The 26,869-nt window shown below is 47.9% G+C and overlaps 1 protein-coding gene across 1 annotated transcript in view; it reads left to right on the forward strand.

The window, feature by feature from the left end:
- The first annotated feature begins 916 nt into the window (after window positions 1-916).
- Window positions 917-26,869, forward strand: part of LOC142576240 (uncharacterized) — a 40,077-nt gene continuing 14,124 nt past the window's right edge. Inside the window, exon 1 of the mRNA XM_075686274.1 lies at window positions 917-3,494. Coding sequence (XP_075542389.1) covers window positions 1,795-3,492 — 1,698 coding nt within the window. The 5' untranslated portion in view covers window positions 917-1,794 and the 3' untranslated portion in view covers window positions 3,493-3,494. The remainder of the gene's footprint in view (window positions 3,495-26,869) is intronic.

Genomic DNA, 26,869 nt, shown 5'->3' on the forward strand with positions numbered 1-26,869 from the left:
CGAGATGCATTCAGCTAGGTTCCATAAAGTATGGAGTCTCAATTATAAGCATCATCCATAAGCACCAAGCGGAGTTGCTGAAGAAGCTTCGCGTGATTATGTATTCCTGGCCTGAAACCGCTACGCAGTCGCACCCCCCCCCCCCCCCCTTGTCCTAAAAAATCATTTTTTTTTCTTTCCGTTTTTAAACCCGTAGACTATGATGTAGACCGATTTTCATGTATATGGAGCGGCACCATGCCCACGCACTTCGTCGTTGTGACCGATGATCCACCACAAGCTTGCAGCTTTCGTTCGATTTTCATCCCTAGGCATCAAACGCAAGGCGCTCCAACCCCACCCGTTCTTCTGGGCGCCCGCTTGCCCGCCGGCGTCAGCGCTGACGGTTCGGTAAGCTGCTCAATCCGAGATTGCCCACGTCGATGCCAGCGGCTCGAGACTTTCAGCTATTTCGTTCGCGCAAATCCCTCGCACCCTCGCTCTCTCTTTTTCAAGGGCCGACCGCCCGCCTGCATCCCATGCGGCGAGCAGGCGGCCAGCGGGGGTCTTTCCTCCTCGCAGAGAGACCTCTCCACATTTTTTTCTCGTCTCCGTTCCTTTCATTCCACGACGTTCCCGCCCTCTCAATTCCGTGCCGTACAGGCTGTGCCATCTTTCGCCGGCTAGGCTAAACACGCGCATTCGTAGTCTTTCATTAAAAAAATGCAATTTGTCTCGCTTTTTCGCAAGCGCTCTTAATTGTCGGGGTTTCACTCGCGCCAATACAAAACATATACGGGCCCATGGCACGGAGAAGCGAGTCCGTAGGGCGAACACAATTTTGCTTTTGCTTTCACGCGATAAAGCAGCGCTCGCGGTTCTTTCGGGTCTGGCAACAACAAAGACGCTTTTTTTTTCTCTCTTCCGTCGCCACCGCCGCCGCCCGCAAAAATAACTGGCAACCCTGACGCCGATCAAATGGATCGTTGACATCGCATATTGCGTTTTTTTCTTTGTTCCGTCGATGGACGTGTGTAAATAGTTTTGTCTTTGCACGAGTCCAGCGCGAAACTTCATTCAAAGCGAAGGAAGTGATGGAGAGCCCGAGGAGCGTCCAAGTGCTGCGCATGATGAAGTAGGAGCCCTAAAAAAAGAAGCCAGCGGCAGTGAGCCATCTTGTTTTTTAACGGACCACCTTCGTTTTTTTTTTCTTTTTCGAAAAAATACAAAAAAGTAATTATTGGTCTTTAACGCGTGTGCGAGCCGCCTAAGCTCGCGCTAGGCGAGTTTTGCGGCTATCCCGATCAGGTGGCAAAGAGTGGTACAAAAAAAATTGGTTATGTTTTTTTCTTTTTGTATGTGTTTGCTTTCGGCCACCAGAAGGCCATTTTTTCCAGGCTCCATTCGGCTTTCCTTTCTTGACAGCTGACAGCATTAGGGCAAATTTTTAGGGGTAACGGGTCTGCCCGAAGTTATTTCTGGGCATCCCCGGGCCATCTCGGACGCCGGTGGTGCAGGGAGAGCGGCGGATCGTCGGGCGGCCCAGCGAAATGAGCAGGTTCTTTTTATTGTTTCCGCTTGAAATTTGTTTGTTTGATCGCGTCGCATTCGGGGCGCCCTTTTTTCAAACGGCGCTCCATGGACGATTTCTGGTGAGGCTCTGGCCGCGCCGGGGTTGATGGAAGGCCCAGTAGCGCCCGGGCGGCCCTCTTCGTGGACTTTGCCAGCCGCCGAGTCGCTCAGCGGCCGCTCGCCCTTTGTCTCGGCCGGGCCGGGGCCGTCGCTCGAGTAGCCGTTCGCGGCAAGATGTAAACAATGGACCCAACCTTCGGTTTCTCATCGGGGCTGCCCACCCAGATCCCGCTCTTCACGTCAGCCCACCGGCTGTTCAACTTCTACAATTTGGAGAAGGAGTCTATGCTGTACGGCGAGACCGGCCCCAGGGAGAACAGCGCCAATGCATCGTCCGCCCCGGGACCCCCTCCGAACGCGCTCTGCGTGGCCAACGCCGGCGGCGCCGGCGCCCACCACAGCGGCACACACGCGGTCTCGGCCGCGGCCGCCGCAGCCGCCGCCGCCGCGGCTGCGGCGAACAGCGTGCACAGCGTGAGCACGCAGAGCAGCCCGGTGCCGCACCAGCAGCAGCAGCAGCAGCAGCAACCGGGCCCGCCGCCACCTCAGCAGCAGCAGCAGCAGACGGGGGGTCCGCCACCGCCGCCGGGCCCCCAGCCCCACTCCGCAGCCGCTCAGCCACAGCCCAAGGCGCCCGCCAAGCGGGGCGAGTTTCCGTGCGAAATATGTGGAAGAGTCTTCACGCAGAAAGGGAATCTGAAGAGTCATATGTACTGTCATTCTGGTGAGAAACCGTACAACTGCGACGTGTGCGGCAAGGGATTCACTCAGAGGTCGAGCTTGGACTACCACCACACGCTGCACCTGGGCGAAAAGCCATTTGGGTGCGAGGTGTGCGGCAAGCGGTTCACGCAGAAGGGCAACCTCAAGACACACATGAACTCGCACACGGGGGCCCGGCCGTTCCGCTGCGAGATCTGCGGGCGCGGATTCACCCAGAAGGGCAATATGAAGACTCATTTGGCGACCCACTACGGGGAAAAGCCGTATGCGTGCGAGGTGTGCGGCAAGCGGTTCACCCTCAAGGGCAACCTCAAGACCCACGTGATGGCCCACGAGGGCGTCAAGCCCTTTGCCTGCGAGGTGTGCCACAAGAGCTTCTCGCAGAAGCTCAGCCTCGAGTACCACATGAACAGCCACATGGGCCGCAAGCCGTACGCCTGCGAGGTCTGCGGCAAGGGGTTCACCCAGAAGGGCAATATGAAGACTCACATGCGTTCCCACTCGGGCGAGAAGCTTCACACCTGCCAAATCTGTGGCAAGGGGTTTACCCAGAAGGGCAATATGAAGACCCACATGAAGATTCATCTGCGTCCGCCGTCCCTCGACAAGCCCTACTTCTGCGGCATGTGCGGCAAGTCGTTCGTAATGAAGTCAAGCCTCGAATGTCACATGGCCACCCACGTGCCCAAGAACGGCGCCACGGGACCAGCGGGGAACCATCCCAGCCACCTGACGCTGGGGCCGAGCCACCTGGCTCTGGGCACGTCCCAGGCGGCACAAGCCGCCCAGGCGCAGGCCCAGCAGCAGCAGGCGCAGGCACAGGCCCAAGCGCAGGCTCAGGCGCAGCAGCAGCAGCAGCAACAGCAGCAGCAGCAGCCCGGCCAGCAGCAGCAGCAGCCTGGCCAGGCCTCGTCGCCCGGTTCCCCGCCACCCACCATGGTGCCACCGCGCAGCCTGACCAACATCCAGGCTAGCATCCAGAGCATGGGGGGCCTGAAGGGCATGTTGCCTAGCGGGGCGGCGGCTCCACCCCCGCCACAGGGGGCCGGACCCAGCAGCGGCTCCTCGGCCATGTGCGCCCTTGGTGGCGCACCCCCGGCCGGGGGAGACAAGCCCACCGTCGTCGTTCCTGGAGGAGCCGTCCTCTCTGCCCTCTGAGGGTGAGTGGTGCAGCGTCTGGTGGTTGCAGCCAGCTGTTGATTGGTATTTCCTAAGATTTCTTGTTGGCAAGAAAAAAAAGAAGTCTTGTCAATGCATTTGTAAAGTTGCTTTTTTTTCTGTCAAAGATTATTAGACGAACATCGTCCCCATTACTTCACTCGCAGCAGTGGATGTTGCAATGTGCTGCTGAGCTCTAGTTGGTTTAAATCATGGCGCGGCAGTCATGTTTCAATGGGAGCCGAATGCAAAAACCCTCGAGTACTTAGGCTGGGGTGCACGTTAAGTCAGGTAATCTAAATTAATTGAGCACTTGCTCCTACTGTTGCATAGCATAGCTCGTCTGATGCTTTGAGACATTAAACCCGACAATTTTATGTGATATTCACTATTACTTTTCTCTTTGTCTCTCAACAGCTGGTTGTAACTATTGCTTGCACAGATATGTGTCCTGTTTGCTCCCTCTGGGAATGAGTGGTGCATATGGACTTGCCTTGGTAATTTACAAGCAGTGCCTAGTGCTGTATGCCTACCTTTCCTGACATGCAATTGGCCACAGAATATTGCGAGGCTTGCGAGTTTGCAAAGAACCAGTGGAGGTGCCGCAGCCATGCATTGCAGTAAACCTGCACAGGTGTTGAGATTCTAGATTCATGGCTTCATGTCATGCTTGGGCGTGCTGATGGACATGCTTGCATTGTACTGGACTTGAGGTGGTGAAACCACCATCAGTTTCCGTGGGACGCACTATCTCGAGGCTGGCTGGCCGCAAGGGTGACATACTACTGAAAGCAAAATTGCCTGCACTAAGACGCAGGCTTGGCAGACCCAAGTAAAGGCGCAGATGACAAGAAGCCATGCCGCTGGGCACTAATGCACCCACGTAGAGTTGCTTTTATGCGCGGCCGTGGCAGCTGCACTGGTGCTCTGCGGAGCATAGCCACGTGGTCACATGCCCCGCAATATATTGTGGGCAAGTGTACATCATTGTAAGCAAGGGCAACTTCCACCAAATTGACAAACCTGCATATCTCTTTAAGTACGTGCTTGTATATTTCTGTGCTTGTATTCCTAAATTAGAAGTTGGTATTCCTGTACGTAGCTTGTATGTGACATCACATGCTGGTTTGTTTGTGCGTTGGCCATGTTTATGAACCACTGTGACAGCCATGACTGCAGTGGCAGTGGAGGTGTGGCGCTAGCTTCTCAGCCTTTCACTCGAAATGCCACAAACTTTGGGTGTGCAGTGCTTTCCTGAGCAATACTCACAACTGATCAAATCAATGCATTCAAGCTATGAGAAAAATATTGCCTCACACATTGATATGGGGAGCACACACAATTGACTGTCGATGTCGGTGTTTTCCCGAAGATAACTCACAGTGACATAGTTAGCTAGCTTATGTTCTCAGCCAACTTTGCATCCCTTGAAGAAACAGATGAATGACTACAAGTTGCTGGAGCTTTATACTAATTTAAGAGCACATAGGTTAAAAGCCTCTGACTGAAATGGCTTCAGGAAGATACAGCACTTCTGTTAGTGCAGAAAAGCACTAACAAAAACCGGGCCTGTCATTTCCCCTTCGTGTTTATTCTATTAGGAGTGGTATGCTGAAGCTTCTCTTTAATTAAACCTTATGAGCACACTATGTGCAATGTCTTGTGAGCTACTGTTTCGTCATTGGTCAATGGAGCATAATCCACGTGAGTACACAGCTCTCCACATTCTGTACAGGCACCTCTATTGCGGCCATTCACTTCTTGGCGTTGGTGATGCATGGAACTTTTGTGCGGGGTCCACCTCACGTGCTTTAAAGATTGACATAGCTCCTGACTTGTGGGGACTTTTTATGGGCGTTGTGATACAGTTCATTATGGTGTTATGAAGTTTGCGCCGTTAACTTGCATGGTGGAGCTCACTGCGTCAAAATTGGGATGGTTTGACCTATTCGGCTCAGCTACAAACTGTGCTGTCTTGTGCATGGGGAAATCATGTGCTTTCATTGCTTTTTCACTACCTTCGGCAGGCTAAAAGGAAAGAAGTTTGTGTTCATTAGCTCCTGTGCAAAAAAAGAAAAGATGGGAGATCACCCCACAGCGGGTATAGATGGATAAAGGGCAGGGTGTTTTCTGGAAGTGTGAGCTGACAGAAGTATGAGGGCAAAATGGAAACTACATGGAGCGTACGAGCAGATAAGGGCAAAGGGACATGCAATAATTTTTTTCACTTTTCTTTATTGTGTAAGTGATGACTGTAATCGTGCTACGGAGCCTCGGTCCCTCGAATGTGTAAATGTGTAGTCTTTTAAAATGACGAGTTTGAACTGCATGCCAAATAGATCGTGGCATTTGGGCATAGAGTGTTTTGAGCAGGCTTCATTACATTGCAGAAATTGGAAGCGATGGTTGCATGTTGTTACCAGACTTGTACACGTTAAGGTACGAGGCCAAGTCCCAGCAAAAAAAAAAAAAAAAAGAGAAGGTGATGAATACAGATTACTAGTCTCTATTATAGAGCAGCCTGTTTCTTTAGGCACACAACAGCCTCATAATGTGTTACCAATATTTTTTATATTTATTTAATGTGCCTCATCACAACCAAGCTAATCAGATCCAGTGAATCCTCGGAGCACAGGGATTAAATAACCTAAAAAGTATGCTTTTCCACTTGACATGCCTTGCTGTGAGTTGGAGCCATATCATTACTTACTTGCACAATTTTATGTATTATGGTTCATTGCACACCCTACAATGTGAGAAATAAGTGTGCAATATTTCACTAAAGAAATCTTTGTTAATAAATGAGGTATGCTTGTTTGCATATGGAATTGTAAAAAAAAAAAGTAGGTTTCGAGAAAATCGACCAAAAAGTTTTCAAGGGACTGCATTGTGTAGAAAATACATTCAGGAGAGCTAAAATCCGCGTTGTTCGTAACATTATCTCATCCTAAGTCTTGTTCTTGCCTGCTTTTGCTCGTGCGGCACCTCGCATTCTTTTTCTAGCTTGTTTTGCAGCCTCAGTACTGTGACACAGGGTCTGCAGTGCACTGTGACATGTGTGTGTTAATTACAGGAGAACATTTGTTTTCTCACCTCTCTGCTCTGAACTTCCCTATACTGTGGCTACCAGTATGAAAGAGATGAGGACAGCACGTAAACACTGCTAAGCAAGACAATCCGCTGCTCCTTTGACGTCTGCAAAAAACCTCCAGAATCTAAACGTGTTTCAAATGTGCCATGTACCCTTTGCAAGAATTTATTTTTGTTAAAGATACAAACGTGCTGAAATGCCCTTAGAACATTTTTACTTGTTTACACGTGATATCAATGCGAGATAAAAAAAGAACTGCAGAGTTTGGGCACTTTCAGGTTTCACACGAGACAGCTGCTTTCAGTTTTGGTTTCACAGGTGCTGGGTTAGGGCTACATTTGTTGTGATATGAAACTATATAGGAACATTTTTTTCTGCAATGTGATCCTTGATGAATTGTACATCTAAACAACAAAAAAATGGCATTTTGAAAAAAACAAACACAAAAAATTGATTACAGTTACCCTCTACTTCCCCACGAAAGTACTTAGGGTTAGTCAAAACTAATCGATTACTTCTATGTTGCAGTCTTCTGGACATTTATTAATGTGCACAGATATACTAAACAGAATGTCTGAGCTTGCCTGGCAATTTCAGTGCATCTTCTGCAGCCCTTCACGCATCACTTATCTTTACTAACAATTCCTTTTCAAAAATTTCACCAATGTTCTTCCTAGCTATCGTTTACAAAGACATAAGCCGAAAATTTGTTCTGCCAGGATTTTTTTGATGACAGCAGCAGCGAGACTTAAAGGGATCTTGAAATGATTTTGATAATTTTGTACAAACATAGAGTCGTTAGGGTAGCTCCTTCTGATCATTAAATGACAAATTTAAGTGCCCCAAGTGAAGCGTGTAATTTATTATATGGTTTTAAAAATGTGTAACGCTACCGATTGCAGCGGTGCTGCTCCCTTGAATTTTCAGCCGCCCCATCCCAATTGATACGTTTGCCCAAGTGACGTCAGTTGGGCAAGCTATCCGATTTTTTCAACATTATGGGGAACAAATGTTTGTAATTAAATAATATAGAAAATACCCCTAAAGCCCCTCATGGCTGAGGGTATTACATAGGGGGGTGGGTACAGGCAACTGATAAAAAATAGAATGTACCACAATATCATTGGAAAAAAAAATTAAGCACGTGTCATGTGACATTAGAACACAGGTACCGAATGCTGTTAATTCCGACAAGCACAAAGAAAAACAAAATAAGCAATAACATGAACAGGGCAGTAGTAAAAAATTATACCAGTTATACATCTTCCAAACAGCATAAAATGAAATGAAACAACAAGATGTACATTATTGGAAATACAAAGTAAAAAGAAACAGTTCAAACATGAGATAGTAATATACACATCATGTTAAGCAGTAGTTAAGGCAGACAACAGATTGCAAAACTTGTCGGGATCAGCAGCAGTAGCAACACATGGAGGCAGAGCATTCCAGTCAGTTATGGTGTGTGGTATGAAAGAAAGTGCATAGTCAAATATGCAGCATGACAAGCGCTGAACTTTAAACGGATGGTTGCGTTGGTCAAAGATGGAAGAAGGCAAATGAAAAAAGTTATTATGAAGGGTTGAGTGATGATACAGCTTATGGAAAAGGGATAAACATGTAGCTTTTCGATGGTGACATGGTTCTTGCAGGCCTGTGCATTTCTTTAATGCTGTGATTCTGGTATGACGTGAGTAATCAGAGTAAATAAAAAACTGCGTGGTTCTACAATGGTTCAATGTTATTTATTAAATATGCTTGATGAGGGTCCCAAATAGCCGAAGCACATTCACTTTTAGGTCTAATTAGTCTACAGAAGGCCCGTAATCAGTGGTGAGAAGGAGCATGCTTGAAGTAATGTTTTAGGAGACCTAATGACCGATTAGTGGGTGCAAGAATAAGTTTAACATGGTGGTTCCATGTTAGGTCTGTATGAATGTGAAGACCCAGGTACTTATATGTATTTACCAATTAGACTGTAGCATTATTTAAGGTATATGCGGTTTCGGTTCGAGACTGCCGGTTAGTAAAAGAAAAATATTGTTTCGAAAGCTTCAGTTGCATGAACCAGGCAGAGCACCGTGCTGTTACTGGATCGAGGTCAGATTGTAGGGCTAAGCGATCATCATTATAATAAATTTTGCGGTAAATTACACAATCGTCATTGAAAAGCCTGATTTGGGAAGAAATGGAGTTAGGTAAACCATTAATAAATATCAGAAAAAGTAAAGGGCCAAGCACGCTCCCTTGTGGGACGCCGGAATTTACTTGGCTGAAGGATGAATTATATTAACAGTGGTGAACTGATACCTGGAAGAGAGAAAATCTTTAACCCATGCAATAACAAGAGGGTGAATATTTAGCAGTGTTAATTTGCTTAATAACCGATTGTGAGGTACCCTATCGAAACCTTTGGAAAAATTTAGAAATATAGAGCTGACTTGAATACCAGCATCAACAGATGAATGCAGATCGTGAATGAATCCAGCAAGTTCTGTTTCACATGAGTAGCCTTTACAGAAGCCATGTATGTATTTAAAGATGATGTTGTGTTCTTCTGAATAGTTAATTACTTGTGAATGAATCACATGTTCAAGGAGTTTACAAACCAGGCTAGTTAGTGAAATGGGTCATTGAGTGGTGATGAATGATTGCCAGATTTTGCCAGATTGCCAGATATTGGTGCAACCTTGGCCAACTGCCAGTCACGTGGAACTGAACCAGATGAAAGAGACTGCGTAAAAATAGCAGAGAAGATCGATGAATACCTTCAGATGAATTCTTGAGTATTTTGTTATTAAAAGCAAGGCAATCAGATGCTGATGAGGGTTTCATTTTCCTTAGTAAAGATAAGATACCGTTCTCATTAATAATTATTTCGGACATTAAGGTATTGGAATAATTCATAGTAATAGAAGCTACAGAGCCCTCTTCTAAGGTGAAAACTGCTGTGAATACGTTATTGAGAATTCGGGCACATTGAGCAACAGGAACACTGCCTCCTTCAGCATTGGTTAAACTAACGGCAGGATTATTCAAAGGCTTTATTGTTGGCCAGAATTTACGCGGGTTGTTTAACATTGATGGCAAGTCATGGGTGAAGAAATGGTGACGAGTAAATAACAGCGCCGACTGATATTCCCTCTCGCACGCTGTGTAGCGTTGCCAGGAATCTGATTGCCTGTCTTTATTGGCCTGTCTGTAAAGGCACTTTTTATATTATTGTTAAGGTGACGGAGAGGCCTATTAAACCAAGGTGCGGCGTTCGTGCACGGTATAGTGATGATGGGCATGAATCTATCGATGAGAGCGGTAAGTTTGTCTCTGAACAAGTTCCACTTGATCTCCACTGAACGTGTTGAGAAATCGCAAACAAAGGTCTCAGCAAAAACTGTCAACTCAGCATTCAATTAGCCAAAGTTAGCACGGTTGTAGCACTTGATTTGTTTATTGCGAGTGGATGTTTTCTAAGGGATGATGTTCACATTTTCAGTGATTATAGAATGATCAGAAAGGCCTTCTAAGTGCTCAATATTGGAACAGAGGTAAGAGTTATTGGCTAGAATAAGATCAAGAATATTGACAGAAGTTGTGGAATGATGTGTGGGTTCAGAAATAAGTTGCAGAAATAAGTTAGAATATTAGTTAATTTGTTCCTATAAAAATGAAGCAATGGAAAGAGAATACACAATTTATCGCTACACTCAAGCACTTCAGGCGCACGGCAAGTGTCACCTGCTTGTGCTACAATGTGCTCCGTGTCGCCACGAGCTGTGCGGTCAGTGTTGGTCTCAAGCTACCTTCTCGCGAGCACCATAGCTTGCCCTTGTTGCACTGTAGGCTGCAAACATAGAAATCGGCAATGTGTCAAGCTGTGACATCGCTTTCCTCTGCAAGGCAGCAGACGAGCAGAGTGGCTGCAGCGTATTGAACTGTCGCTATCCGATTGACGCCAGAACCTATACGTTTGCGGCCATTTCTTCACGCTGGAGGATTGCTACCATAATAGAGTTCTAGCGTGTCATGTATTCGGGTGAATGCAAGCGCAAGCGGACTGGGCATTTTACTGGATTAGCAGAGGCGCAAATGTGAACTGCCTGCATGGTGCAGCCACCTGGTGGCTCAAACACGGAGCAGCTGATATAGCAGTAACTGAGTGTATTCTGCTTTGCTGCTGGTGTAGATTTTCGGCAGGAGTGCAATCGTGAACATGTCTTTTTAAATTTTCAAGCTGTTTTATGCTTGGTTACACCAATAGTAGCTTTGTGTTTGGCTTGTTAAGCTCTGTGCCACTGCTCTGTGCCGTGAGCGTGCAGGCCGCTCACGTTTACGCTAAAGCCCCTTCATCACAACAGTAGTAGTATGGAGGTGCTTTAGTTTACGCCTCTGCGCCCATCTGCCAAAGCACCCAGCTTGCCTGCAGTTACCGGTATACCAGACGTAGCATCAGCGCTGCAGCAGAATGCTCGCAATGCATGCTGCTTGGATAGTTCTCGCGGGGGGCGGGGATCAACCGCCAGGTGGCTAGCAAAGTTGGAGAGGCCTCGCCCACTGGCTCCAGGACAACTGGAAGTAAGCGACACAATGTTGCATTGTGATGCAGAGCCAGTGAAACTTAGTCCCGATCACTTAATAATAATACCTTATTGATGACTTGAGTATAATACAATGCAAGAATCGGGCCTGCCAAAGCTGCAGTGGGCTTGAATGGCAGTGCATCGCATACAGGAACTGACGAACGAATTGAGGAGGAAAAGCATGGCTAGGGAGGAGGGTAACTTGTAATCGTCTGTAGCTCTCTTAATTTAAGATACTTCACATAAATGGGGGGGGGGGGCTAATGCTTTACTTTAGCTGTACCGTAAGCATCTACAAAATTTGTCCAAGCCGTCTCAAGGAGCCTTGAAAACTTGCTCGAAATGCATGCAGGGGGGCGTGGGGCTGTAACGTACACAAATCTTGTGCACAAGATAGTTGTTGCTCAGTGTCTGGGTCCTGTATGAAGTGCAGTGCTTCATTGTTGCTTGGACTTGAAGAAGGTGCTCGCAATTCAGTTAAGATCAGGAAACAAATACTGAGCTCCCATGTTATCCTGTCTGAACATATGCATATCCGCGAGGCTGCTGCATGGCACGAACACAGGCATTTGACTGTAGTTTTTCTGCCAAATTCAGGTTCTCAAAGTTGTGTCGCCTGTTGCAGCTTTTGTCAATAAAGCAACTGGCTACATCTAATTGGTCACTAAAAGGTTTCATTGAATTACACTGAGCATTACTGAGTAAATAATCGATAAATTGCAGAGATAGCAAACAATTATTTGCATGTAATTTGTCACATACAACTATGGTTATCACAAACCACTGACATGCATGTCATGCAGCTTAGTGTAGGGCTTGTAGGCCACAAGACCATATGGCTGAAACGTTAGCATGCAGTGCCACATCATTCTTTTCTCCTTCACTTTGTGCCTCTCCACATTCAATATAGTCGTGTAGTAGTGACGGTGAGGAAAGCAGCAATACTGGGAATGACAAAACTAGCGTTTTATTGGGCGAACTTGTGCCCTCGAAAAACGCTATACTCAAAGAATGTCGACAGCGGCGAACACAGTCTGCGATTGTCGAAAATCTGATCAGCGGGTCAAGTGCGTCAGCTTTTATACATCAGTTGTCGAATGTTCCAGAGTAATTGTTGGAACTCTGGTGTCTTCCACAAAGTTCTACATTATTCGCGTTGCGCATACATGCAATCAAATTAGACAAGGTTCGGTCACAGACAGCGGATGGAACCATTGATAACATTCCAGAAACTTCCTATACATGTAGGCGCGTCCTGCGCTGTGCGATAACATTTGTTAGGCGATGAAACATGGTCGCCCTATAAAGAAGTACATGTGTCATTACCCCCCTCTTAAAGAAAGCATCGTCCCGATTCTACAAATATAAGAGAGCGAAGCACAAAAGGACGCTGATTAAAAGTCATAAAAAAACGAAAAGAAACAGTCTGAAGGTCAGTTATGTGAAGCCCCAAAGTTCATTAGCGCTGGTAGTACGGCTTGAGTTGCACAACGTGGACTATTTCAGGTCGTGAGTGGCGCTGCCGTGATAGAGAAATGCTGTGCGGCACGACCTGTAGTTCAGTGCGCCAATACGTCAGAGATGATCTTGTACGGTCCAAAATAGCGATGCAATAGTTTCTCACTATGACCTCGTTTCTGTATAGGGTTCCAAACCCACACACGGTCACTGGACTGGTACTCGACGTAGCGTCGTCGGAGTTTGTAGTGTTGGCTGTCGGTACGCTGCTGGTTCTTGATTCGTAGGCGGGCAAGCTGTCGGGCTCCTTCGGCGCCCTGGAGATAGGTGGCGACGTCAAGATTCTCTTCATCGGTGACGTGCGGCAGCATGGCATCGAGAGTTGTCGGGTTTCTGCCGTAAACTAGCTTGAACGGCGTGATCTATGTTGTTTCTTGCATCGCTGTGTTGTAAGCGAACGTTACTTACGGCAGGACGGCATGCCAAGTCTTGTGCTCGACGTCGCCGTACATTGCTAGGATGTCGGCGAGGGTCTTGTTCAGGCGCTCCGTGAGACCGTTCGTCTGTGGGTGGTTGGCAGTTGTCCTCCTGTGGCCTGTCTGGCTGTGTTGCAGAACGGCTTGGGTTAGCTCTGCTGTAAAGGCCGTTCCCCTGTTGGTGATGAGGACTTCTGGGGCACCATGTCGCAGCAGGGTGCTCTTGATGAAAAATCTTGCCACTTTGTCTGCGCTACCTTTTGGCAGAGCTTATTTTCAGCGAAGCGGGTGAGGTAGTCGGTAGCCACAACAATCCACAGTGGTTGGAGTACTTCTGGACACAGCGCTGAGGGAACAACAAGAAGGTAGTTGGCGCGGTCTGATGAGAAGTTCTTCTTCACGAGCAGGTTGTTTTGTAGCATGAACGAAGACAATCTGTGCTTAAATGCCCTAGGGTCAACGTCACTGTTCCCTTCCAAATACTCGACGACGCTTCTTAGCTCCAGGCCTGCTCGTTGTTAAGTATGGACAGCTGGGCTAGTTGGTTGTGATTAGCATTGTGAAACATCGTTCCAGCGCACAAATGTCTTTCTCTTCTCGTCCTTGTTCATTTGTGTGCTGAAACGATGTTTCATAATGCTGCTCGTTGTTGTTCGATGAAGTCTTCCGCGCTTACTATTCCAAGGAAGGCGTCGTCATCCTTGTCATCTTGCAGCGGCGAGTCAATGGGGGGGCGTGTTATAGGCAATCGGCATCAGTGTTTTCGTCCAGACTTGTAGATAACAGGGATGTCGTATTCTTGCAGTCTGAGGCTCCACCGTGCCAGTCGCCCTGAAGGGTCCTTTAAATTGGCTAGCCAACACAATGCGTAATGGTCACTGACGACTTTGAATGGCCTGCCGTATAGTAAGCAGGGTGTCTACCAACCGGGAAAACTGGGAATTCTCAGGGATTTTGAGTAGTCTGGGAAAAAGTCAGGGAAAACTCAGGAAATTTGGGCCTCTATCAGGGAAAATTAGCGGCAATTTTATTGAAAGGTTCGAAAGTTGCGGTAATGCTGGCTCGAGCAACAGACAGGAATCGTAACGAATCGTCTTTGACGCCCTGTGGTCGGCTGGAGGAGTTGCCAGTGTGCAGTCAACAACAGACTTTCCGGATTCCAGATAATTTGGACGGCTTCGCGGCACCGCCACGTACCCCATAGAGTCAACATATCAGAACTTGTGAAATTTCGGACGTAAGAACTCTTTGCCGTCCGATTTTCCGGACGTTTTGCCGTGACCGCAGGTCCGAAACGGCAATAATCAAAGGCACCACCGCCGCAGTTTTGATTACTTCGCCACCTCGAACTGGCACTCTCGCACGCAGATCCGCTGGCAGCCATTGCCACCACTGCGGCAACGCTAGCCCTAGCTGCTTCGACGTTCGCTATGAAGCTTCTTGCCGTTGGGTGCAGAGTTTTTTATTGTAAGAATTAGCTGCTGTCAGCAATGGCACGGACTCCGCCTTTGTGGTCCTCGCAATTGGCTTAGAAACTTAGAAAACACGGGGTGTTGCATAATGCCGGTTCCCGAAAGTCAGCTTTGCCTCTGTACAGAAATGTTACATGGTGAAGCATACGCAAAAGTATTGCAGTGAAGCATAACAAGCGTGGGAAGGGGCTATTGCCACGAAACACAGTATGCATTCCTTAATTATACACATGTGCACCCGGTATTTCCTGTCACAGTACGAGCGCCGATATGCCTGATATGTGTACCGACAGGCCTTCAGAGAGTTTTCGAACGTGCCTGTGGCGGTTTGAGCTCCTAAAAGCAGTAAATGACATGCATTTATTTTTTTTCCGGCTGGCCGATTTTTCGAAAGTTTTCGTGACCCCTAGGGAGTTCTAAAAATTGGTCGTGGACTGTTCAACTGACCAAGATGCTTCAAATGGTCCTTGAGGCAAACGAGTGGCAGAAGGAGGACAAGAACAGAAATGATGTACGCATTGAGGAATAAACGGGAAAGGAAGCTTGCTGCCGCCGTTTTGAAGGAGCTTGAGCTCAAAAAACAGATTTGGCTGATGCCGAGATGCAGGTGTCCCTCATCCAAACCAAAATAAACTCTTTAAAGGGATACGGACACAAAAATTGGTGGGTGGTTTTCTGCGTCAGAACAAAAGTTGAACTGTTAAAAATGACGAATACAACAAGCTGCTTAGAAAAAAAAAACAAGAAACACCTTTCTTTTGCGATTTTCTGTTGCGCCTTGCCTCCAAGCGGCCGCCGGGAGAAGCTGAAACTTGACGTCATGACACCCCCGCGTGCCTGCGCGCGCGGCCAAGGTCAGCCACAGCCTTCGCAGTCTTTCCGGAGTGTCGTTGCCTTGCAGCGTTTGTTTATCGCCGTCGGCTATGTTCGCACGTGGTCTGTCTGAAACATTATTCCCGTCAGTGCTCCATGCAGGTGGTGCATCTACACGCGTGTTCGCACGGTCGTCGATTGGTATTGAAGCATTCTTCGTAGTGGAAAAAAATTCCCAGACATTACTGCACCCACGGCTGTTATAACAGCATTATCGGTCGTGGCACGCCTTCGCGCACGTCTTCCAGAGGCATGGTGCGTGAACTTTGCATACCTGCATACTTCGTCAACGATGCTTATGCGACCGGGCTAGCCCGGCTGTGCTCAAAAGCCTTGGCATGCCGCTCAAAAGGCTCCTGTTGAGGCAATACAATTCAAAGAGCAGGTGCTTAGTGACGCATTCGTAACTGTTAGCTGTGTTCGCCAACTTTTGTTGTTCTTGAGACAGACCCTCTCTCTTTCTGTATGCATGTAGCCGCAGCGGTGACCGCAGGAGTGCCTGTTGAAAGAAGGGAAATTACCCTTTCGTTGGCTGTGCAAGAACAGATATTCTCGGCTTGTGACAGAAATTGTTTACCCTGCGGATGCATGTGTTTATCACAGAACAAAATAGTCATGTTGTGTGCACTCTCGCTGCGTCTAATATTGAACGACAGCATACGAGCGCTCTTTTAATTGATCAAATATACAAAACACAGCCAGTGAATGAACGCCAGACAACAGCATACACGTGTAGTAATCTAAAATGCGCAGCACATTTATCCACATTGCCGTTTCACACGTTGCTTTTCAACCTCAAGCAAAAAATTACGGATTTTCATAGTTCTCTGCATAATCATGTGTCGGGTTTCATGACTTGGTTGTTCGTGCAGCATTTCCCTATTAAATGTCACAGCTAAAGACTTTCCTTTGTCTATGGCCACAGAATCGATGTAGCTAAGTGATCTGGTCGACAGGTCCCTAGCGCAGCCGCCCATCTCAACGAGTTCAACCAGTAAATGGCTTCTAATGGCGTGAATGTGAAAGTAGCCATAAACACAGGGCTATGAAACTGCTGGAAAATTCTACACATGCCGTGCCTCGTCGCGTAAAAACGAAGTGTGCAGCGATCGAAAGCTGACAGCGTAGGTAAGCACAAAGCGACAAGCTATGCTACCTACAATTCAGCCGTAATAGCTCCCTTTCTGCCTCAACGCGGGTCATGAAACTAGGCATTTTGCATCCTACGTAACATAATTTTAGGAACTGCTGCTGCTGCACTTCAAGTTTACTAGAAAAAGAAATTACCATTTTGCTGGCCCGGACTGCCTGACTGGCACGTTCAAGGCCGCCTGCTCTTCTTTGCCGCTTGACGCGGAAGGCTCGTAACCGTAAGCGATTATATTTCTTGCTAAGTTGGAACGGTCCTCATCTACAGACGTGTACTCATCGCTGGTAGAGGCACCAGAACCCGAATCCATGCTCGCGATTGCGGCGGCGGCACACCTCGAATGACCGTGGCCGGCCGGCTGGCTATCTGACGGGGGTGTCGTGACGTCACGCCTTCCAACTCACATGGGCCGGGCGGCGTTGCGCGCGCTCACAAAAACGCCAAAAATAAAGCCATCCGCTCAAAAATGAGCGAAGTGACTACCTGTTTTCGGTGTACTCGCACACTGAGGACTCATTTTCTGTATTATCGTAAAATGTTCAGATTTTGTGTCCGTATCCCTTTAAAGCAGTGAAACACAACACTCAGGCGTCGTGCGCGGGCTGAGAGTATGTCAGGACAGTTGAGGTTGACTTACGAGCGGTTGAGAGAGAATCTTAATTGTGACAGAGTTCGGGCTTCATACCACTGAGCTTGCTATCAGTTGATAGAAATAGCTCATATTCGAATATTTTTACTTCTATGTGCATCTCGTTTTTATTCGTATTTGTGAATGTCCGACTTCATTTGCAATTTTTTGCGAAGACACTTTATTTGCTGTGCATTTTACTAACCCCTGCCTTCTATTCTCTTTTTGAATAACATAAACACTACTCCTTAGTATTCAAATTGGATTAAGTCGCTTTTTTATTTTTTTCATGTGCTTACTAGAGAGCGACAGCATCAGGCGATGTGGTTTCAGCCGGTCTTGACATAAAACATAGTTCTGCATCACTCAGGGAAATGTGCAAAGGCACTCAGGGAAAACCTGGAAAACTCAGGGAATTTGGAAATGTCAACTTGGTAGACACCCTGATAAGAGCGGAATTTTGCTGTAGCCCAAATGATAGCGAGGCATTCCTTCTCAGTCGTAGAATAATTGCCTTCCACTTTCGACAGCGACCGGTTAGCATATGCTATCACCTGTTCCAAGTCCATTTTTCCTGTGGACTAGGACGGCACCAAGTCCTAGGCTACTGGCGTCAGTGTGGGTTTCGATATCGGCGTCCTCGTTGTCGAAGTAAACGAGACAGGTCTGCCACTTCAATCCTGCTAACACCGTGTCCATGACGCGCTGAAATGTTGCAGGCGCCGAGCACAGTCCAAATAGCATAACCTTGAACTCGTAGAGGCCATCTGGCGGGATGAAGGCGGCCTTTTCGCTATCTCTGTCGTCGACTTCTGTTTGCCAATAGCCAGACTTGAGGTCCATCGACGAAAAGTATTTAGCGTTGCAGAGCCGACCCAGTGCGTCGCCCATCTGTGGGAGGGGGTATATGTCCTTCTTTGGGTGATCTTGTTCAGGCGATGCAGAAACATAAGGTTCCGTCCTTTTTCTTCGCCAAGACTAGAAAAGATGCCCACGGGCTTTTCGACAGCTGGATGATGTCGTCGCGCAGCATTTCATCGACTTGGTTCCTTAGAGATTCACATTCTCGTGTCGAAACTCGGTAAGAGCTCTGGCGGAGTGGTCGAGCGCACTCTTCGGTTATTATGCGATGCTTTGCGACTGGTGTTCGTCGAATCCTCGACGACGTCGAAAGCACTCTTTGTATCGTCAGAGAAGAGTTCTGAGCTGTTGCTGCTTGCTCATGGGGAGACTTGGATTGATGTCGAGGTCTGGTTTGGGAACTATGGTCGTCGATATAGATGCGGCAGAATCCGAGAGGACAAACGCATTGCTGGTTTCCACAATTTCCTCGTTGTACACGATTGTCGTGCCCTTGTTGATGTGCTTGAACTCCTGGCTGAAGTTGGTCAGCATCACCTGCGCTTTCCCTTTGTGCAGTTGACTGATCCCTCTTGTGACGCAAATTTCACGGTCGAGCAGTAGACGTTGGTCACCCTTGATGACACCTTCTATGTCATGGGTGTTTCGGCGTTGACGGAAATAATAATTCTGGTGCGTGGTGGGATGTTCACTTGATCATCGAGCACACTCAAGGTGTGGTGGCTACGAGAGCTTTCCGGCAGTATCGTTTCACCTTCCGACAGCGTTATCGATTTCGACTGGTCGATGATTGCACCGTGTTAGTTCAGAAAGTCCATGCCGAGATTGATGTCTTGTGAACGCTGTTGGAGGATAACGAAGGTGGCAAGGTAGGTCCGGTTCTTGCTGTGCAGATTCCAGTCGGCATAATGAGGTGCTATACAGCGGTCCAAATTTGAGGGCCTTCCCATGCAGTCTTAACTTCCTTCAACTGGGCGGCGATGTCACGCGGGCACTCTCCAAGCTGTGGACATGGCGCGTTCGCGGCGAACCCTCTCAGTCCGAAGTCGCGGTATGGGCATTGGTGGTACACATGGCCGGCTTCTCCACAGTGATAGCAGAGCGGGCAGTGGTCGGGGGCTCGCCAAATGTCCGGCTTCATCGCATAGCTGCGCTGGGCAGACGGGTGGGTGTGCTGGCAGCGGCGGTGGTGGACGACGAAATTGCGGCGTTACAGGGCCCTGGCATGGTTGCGGAGGGGGACCTTGACGGCGGCGTAGGTCATCGCTTCCGCCTGGGGTTACGGCGATTGTCGTTGCGCCTTAGGAACTCCCAGTGATCGCTGAACCTCCTCTTGACGATTTCAGCAATTGAATCCACTTGAGGCTGTGACCTTGGGTAGAACTTATGCAGCTCCTCCAATACGACCGCTCCGATAGTCTCACGTAGATCGTCGGTGGCCAGTGATTGAACTCCGGCATAATTTGTAGAGTTCGTGCCGCGGTTGAATTGCCGGTTCCGCATCTCGAGTGTCTTTTCGATGCTGATGGCCTCGCGAAGAAACTCATCGACGGTCTTCGGTGGGCTTTGTACCATTCCAGCAAAAAGCTCCTTTTTCACACCACGCATGAGTAGGTGGACTTTCTTCTCTTCAGACATTTCCGGGTCGGCATGGCAGAATAGACAGCTCAGTTCCTCCGTGAAGATCGCAGTGGTCTCATTAGGCAGCTGCACCCGGGTTTCTAATAGCGCTTGGGCTCACTCTCAACCTACGATGCTTGTGACTGTCTGCCGGAAGCCGTTTTGGAACAAGTCCAAGGTCTTTAAGGTGGCTTCTCGGTTCTCGAACCATGTCCTGGAAGCTTCTTCCAATGCGAAAAAGACATGTTGCAGTTTGTCGTCGCTGTTCCAGCTGTTAAATGTAGCGACCCTCTCATACGTCTCAAGCCAGCTTTCCGGGTCCTTGAATGTTGAACCGCGAAATATCGGAGGCTCCCTGGTCTGCTGCAGCACGATGGGGGATATTGGGGTTGACTTAATGACAATCTTTTTGCTCGTCTCAGGCAAAAGTCCATGCTCCGGGGGCAGTCCTTGCAGCCAGCGGCTACGGCGCTGGTTCTTGTTGACGTTGGTGTTGTCTTCCACGTTCGGGCTTGGGTCACGGCTTTGTGGGGGCGTCCGGTACATGAATGCAAAGCACCTCCACAAAATGTCATGTAGTAGTGACGGTGAGGAAAGCAGCAATACTGGGAATAACAAAACTAGCGTTTTATTGGGCGAACTTGTGCCCTCAAAAAAACACGCTTTACTCAAAGAACGGCGACAGCGGCGAGCACATTCGGTGATCGGCGAAAATCTGGTCAATGGGTCAAGCGCAACAGCTTTTATACATCAGTCGTCGAATGTTCCAGAGTAATCACTGGGACTCAGGTGTCTTCCACAAAGTTCTACATTATTCGCATCGCACATGCAATCAGATTAGACAAGGTTCGGTCACAGACAGCAGATGGAGCCATCAGTAACATTCCAGAAACTTCCTATACACGCAGGCGCGTCCTGCGCTGTGCGATAACATCAGGGTTCATGCGGGTCCTTGAAATCCTTGAAAACCTTTGAATTTGGAAAGATCGTTTTCAAGGCCTTGAAAGTTCTGGAATTTTCGCAGATCCTTGGAAAGCCTTGAATTTCCAAAATTTTTATTTTTAATATACTTCCAGTGATTGTATTTGAGAAAATTTCAACCCTCCTGAATTCCCACTGCGATTTTGTTAAAAATAGCGTGCAAGTTTCATACAAAGTCGAGTAAGCATGTGCCAAGCGGACGCTCGTGAACGTCTGGCCACAATGATGCTGGCTTGTCCATCGTTTCCTCTCGCCCATTTCCTGTGTTACTTTCCAGTTGAGTAGACAAATGGCTGCCACTGTGTGTGCAGTTTTGCGGTCGAATCGTGACATTTTGTGAATGTTTAGCACTTGCGTGTGCAGTTGTATCATCACATTTTGTGCACGCGTAATGCTTATACGTGCCTGTGCGGTTCCATCGTGACATTTGGTGCACGCATAACGCTCATATGTGTATGTGCGGTTGTATAGCGAGATTCAGTGCACATGTAGTGCTTGGGTGTGCGTGTATGGTGGTATCGTGACATTTTGTGCATCTGCAGCATAGTGTGTGCCAGTAAACGTGCGTGCCAACAATGCCTGGAAAATGCAAATTTCACAGGTTGTGGCTCAACAACGACAACTACTGAGAGTGGCTTGCGCCCTACATGTCAAATCCGCACAAGGCAAAATGCAAAGTTTGCTGTAAGTGTTTCGACATCACTGCCATGGGGGAGTTTGCGTTAAAAAGCCACCTAAAAAGTGCAAAGCATAAGGAGCACGTGCAAGCCGCCGGGAGTAGCGGCATGATAAGGAGTTTCTTGACGATATCAGAATGTCAAGCGAATGAACCACAGCCAGCGCCATTGCAGTCGTCAAACTTGATGGATGTGTGCAAGAAGCATGAACTTGTGATGGACGCAGAAATTCTGTGGGCATTGAAGGTTGTAACATCGCACTGTTCATATCATTCATCATCACAGGTGAATGAATTGTTTAAGATGTTTCCAGACAGTGAGGTGGCACAAGCTTTCACATGTGGAGAGCAGAAGTGCTCGTATATCGCGTGCCATGGTTTGAGGCCATTCTTTCTTACCTCTCTGCGGTGGGAGATGGAGAACAGCGACTACTATGTTGTCTTGTTCGACGAGTCTCTGAATGAGAATTGCCAACAAAAGCAAATGGACGTTCATCTAAGGTACTGGGATGAATCAGAGTTGGTCGCCGTACGCTACTTCACATCAGTGTTTATGGGCCATGCCAGGGCTGAAGACCTGCAAGAAAAACAGCTTGGGGCCTTAGGACCACTTCCATTACATAAGATAGTGCAACTATCAATAAACGGACCCAGTGTGAATCTCAAGGCTTTCAGAGGCCTGCAGGAGCATCTACAGAACTGTTAGGTGAGGTGCTTAGATTTGGGCAGCTGTAGCTTGCACAGTGTGCGTAATGCCTACAAGGCAGGTCTTACAGCAAGCAAATGGAGCTTGGACATTTTGCTCTCAAGTGTGAGTAGGCTGTTCTTTGATGCACCTGCCCAGAGAGAAGGCTTTGTAGCTGTCACTGGACAAACTGTTTCCTCTCAAGTTCTGTGCAAATCGGTGGATTGAGAACGTCCCAGTGATAGAGCGGGTTCTGCTTCTCTGGCCTGACGTCAAAGAGTATGTGGAAGTGGCAAGAAGCAAGGAAGTGAACCTTCCCAAGTGTGCTTCTATTCAGAATGTTTGTTACTTTTTCTGTGGCCCACTAGTGGTAGCGAAGCTCAAGTTTTCACTTGCTATTGCAATGACCCTCCAGCCATCTTTGATGCACTTTCAGACAGATAAGCCAGTTACGTTCTTTTTGGCAAAGGACCTTGAGAACATTGTCGTAAAACTGCTAACAAAGTTTCTCAAGTCTTCTGTTCTCCGTTCATCAGTGGGAATTTCTGGTCTCCCGAAGATTGACTTTGAAGATTTAAACAACCATGTGCCACTCGCGAAGATAGATGTTGGTCACACAGCCGAGCAAATTCTTAAAAGCCATAAAGTAAATGTGAAAGCTGCATTTGCATTTCGCATACAGTGCAAGCAGTTTCTTCTAAGTGTCACAAAAAAGATCCTGGAGAAGAGCCCCCTGCGATATCCCAATGTGAGAGGCCTCTCTTCACTAGACCCCAGGCAGATCTCATTGAAGCCGGATGAGTGTCTGGGAGGCTTAAAGAAAGTTCTGGATGCGCTAATTTCTAAGTATTTAACAAGTGCCGTGTCAGCATTAAAATTGTTTGGTTTCTATTTTCTGGCTGATTTTCCTGCTGTTCTTTAGGGAGCTCAACAATAATTAAGAAGTGCTGCATGATCCCGCAGCCAAGAGATTTACCTACAGCTCTTGCGTAAATTACCTTTATCCATAAGCTTGTTGGGAGCTTGGTTTAGCGGAGGCATGTAATATGCATTTTGACAGCTTGAGAACAGAGTCGACAGGTTTGCTGATTTCCTGTGGAGGTTTCTTAGTCGGGGGAGCTGCCTTGATACCAGAAAAGAGCAGGGGATAGTGACCTCCAAGGCAAGAGAAACTGCCTTTCCGAGAAGTGGGGAGAAAGAAGGGACGGACGGTCGCTACAAGCTCAATACTGTACACAGTTAAGTGTAAACCAAATATTCTTTACACTGTACACTCCCCAGCAGCGATTTTCACGCTTCCGAAAAAGTACGCACACTGACGTGTTTGTGGAAGTGGCAAGAAGCAAGGAAGTGAACCTTCCCAAGTGTGCTTCTATTCAGAATGTTCGTTACTTTTTCTGTGGCCCACTAGTGGTCACTCTGATGTGTCACTCGCAATCAGTGAGATTGGTCGGTGACCGCCCGCACCTATTTGTCATCTTTACGCTCCATAGAGCCTGGCATACTCATTTTCGTGTGTAAGGCCAGCTGAAAACTTCTACGTGCTCTTAAAAACATAACTGCAACCTTTTACAGCACAAAAAAACAAAAACAAAAGGAGCTCGCTTTTGTAGGCCCATAATACCGCATCACCACTGACGAATTCTGAGTTAGGGAGGCAAGCTCGCGGTGCTTATTTGGCCACCTCTCCTACTCTACCACCACGGTATGGTGCACCCAAAACGCACCATAGGTCATTTTGAAGTCTACAAGACTGCGCATGGACGGGGTAATGCAAGTCCAGATCAACTGAAACAGTATACAGGCATAGGGAAAAAAACGTGATCCAACAGTGCTAGCTTGGCAAACTGTGAACGCTGGGAGCTGAGTGAGCTAAGTGCACGCACCTTTAAGGGGCCATATAACCGTTTCCAAGGCAATGCTCAGTGCGCTGAGTTGATGCAAGAGGCATCGTCTGCTCTCGGCAGGCTGCTAACGCTGCCTGCCGGCGGGGTTACTTGGGCGCGAAAAAGAGAAAGCTCTTGCTCTTTGGTTTGGGGGTCGGCGAGTGGCGTGGACGTTCCGCGCGTGCACCGATCCATGCTTCTGCGAGACCGTCTAGTGAGGCCTCGTGCGAACGCGCCACCGTTCATGTGAACGTACGCGCAAACGACCAGGCGTTGGTATCCCGCATGGGGCAAGCATATTCGCTCGCTATCCGGTCGCTGTGAGTCGGACTTCTAGATTTGTCGCAAGCCCATCGGCATGTTTTGTGGATAGCAATTCGGCTAGCAGGCATTGATCTATGAAAGGTGCAATAAATGCCCTTGTGATTCTTTGCACTACTGTGTTATCGTTCCTTTGTCCCAAGAGGACGGGGGTGAGAATCCCACAATAGCTATCAAGAAAATGAACTAAAACAACAAAACAATATAGCAAAGATATGCACGTTATGTTTATTTCTATTAACGTTTATCTCGTGACCACAGTAATTATGGCTTTATGGTCACTATGATGGCCATGGGCTCTGTGATGGGCACTGCAGAGGTTTTTAGGGAACGTTAAGTCTATCCACAATCGATGGCACATCATGAACATTGATCTTGGTGCAACATTGAAGGCCGAACCTTTCCAAGAGAAGCGCCAAGAACCACTTTCCGTCAGGACGAGACACATCGACATTAGTCACCCACAATGACGATGGGATTGGGGTCCAACGGGAGGATCCACCCAAATGTGTCAATCATAAAATCTTCAAGGTCCCTCTTTGATGATTTGGGATCAACATATACGGTGGCGACAACGATTTCGTCCTCAGTTTGTGCGGCGCACGTATCGGCGCATTCCATGGCAAGGCCCGTCATCGGTAAGGCATTGGGGGCAACGGCCGAACTAACGTTTGCACAGATTGCAACGCATCAAACCGTCATTTATCATGCATCACCGGTCTTGACACAGCTGGGACACATACGCTGATACGTTTGGCCTTGTGCTTGCTGTTTTAGCTCTATGGATGCCGCCATAGTTTTTGCCAATGCACATCACGAAAGCCTGGAAACTAGCCTAAGACAGCTCCACTGTAAAAACGAACAGTTGGTCAGCGATTAGCCTATAAACATTTGCTTTACGAGTGTGAAATACTGGGTGAGTGATTCAAGTCTGACCCCTGAAAAACTGTCCTTTCAAAACACTGCCAGTGTGCCGGTGTTCTATAACAGCTTTGCTAATAGGGTAGTGCTGGAGGCGCTCAAAAGTCAGTGTTCACATAAATGGATTTTACATGTCACTGTAGCTTACTGGCTGTGGCTTTACATTGCTGATCTCGGGTTCACAGGTTCGATGGAGGCAAAATGCAAAAATGCTCATGTACTTTTATTTAGGTGCACATTAAAGGGACACTAAAGGCAAATATTAAGTCAAGCTTAAAGTGGTAGATTTGTGGTCGAACGACCAAGGCATCAATATTGTTACAGAATGGTATGTGCCAGTAGTGCGAGAACGGAAAAAAGATGAAGTTGACGGCTTTCTGATACTGTGGTTCGAAGCCCTTGCTGCTGTGTTTATTTAAACACCGGTGCAGATCTCCTACACCGTCACATTTTGTGGAGGTGTGAGGTATGCTCGCTACGACACTGCGCTGGGTCTCCGTAGTGGTCGCCACATCGGTTCCATCACAATGTCTTCAAACGACGACGCCCCGTCCACATCCACCCAGGCTTCATCACATCTAGTGCTATCGCACCCTTGTGACCCAGGGATTTTCACCGGCACAAATGACACGGATGTTGAAGACTGGCTCACGTGTTATGAACGTGTCGGCGACCATAACAGATGGGACACGAAATTCATGCTTGCCAATGTAATCTACCTCCAAGGCATGGCTCGCTTGTGATAGGGCACACATGAAGACATAACTAGCTGGGAAGTCTGGAAACAAAAGATGCGTGACATATTTGGAAAACCTGGCGGACCTCAGCTATCAGCCAGACAAGAGCTTGCGATACTGGCTCAGTCGTCGACAGTCGCATATTTCCTACATACGGGACGTGCTGGCTCTTTGTAAAAAGCAGACAGACATGTCGGAATTGGATAAAGTCGACCATATGCTAAAGGGAATTGCAGATGACACATTCAGTTTGCTTTTGTGCAAGGATTGTGCGACAGTTGTTGCCGTCCTTGTGGCATGCCGACACCTTAAACAAACTAAAAGTTGACACTCCTGCATTGATGTTCCAGCGTTTTGTAAGCCGTCAAATACACCTACCATGACAGAGATCGTCCGCGGGAAACTGGAGGCCATAGCTCCAGTGATCCGTTATCCTCGATCACATGACAATGACGTGATGACCCTATCACTCATTCAGTCTGTTGTCTGACAAGAGATTGCCAATATGTGTCTCCCCAGTCGAGGAACTCACTCCCAAGTACTCCAGTGGTCACTTCAGGTGCACTGAGTCTGCGATACCCACCAGTGTGTTATCGAAACCCAGCTGGATGGCGAACATCAGACGACTGGCCCATCTGTTTCACATGATGCTGTTGCGTCGGCTACATCTCTCGGTACTGTTGCAGCCGCTGGTACTCATCTCTATGTCCCAACGACAGTTTTGATCGCAGCTCAGCATATAATGCACGTGGCCAGTTTTATGCTCACTCCTATCCTCCACAAGTGGGGACATCTCTGCTTCGTCGTATAATCCCAGCCATTCGCCCTCGCCTCAGGCTCAACAGTACTGCTCACTGCCGTGTCAACGTTCACCGTATCCGTCGTACTTCCGTTGCAACTCTGAAAACTAAACAATGCAGCGCCCGGAGGTGATACTGCATTGACGACCCAGACCGAAAATCCT

This window comes from Dermacentor variabilis, chromosome 3, assembly GCF_050947875.1.
Source record: "Dermacentor variabilis isolate Ectoservices chromosome 3, ASM5094787v1, whole genome shotgun sequence".
Classification (NCBI taxonomy): Eukaryota; Metazoa; Arthropoda; class Arachnida; order Ixodida; family Ixodidae; genus Dermacentor; species Dermacentor variabilis.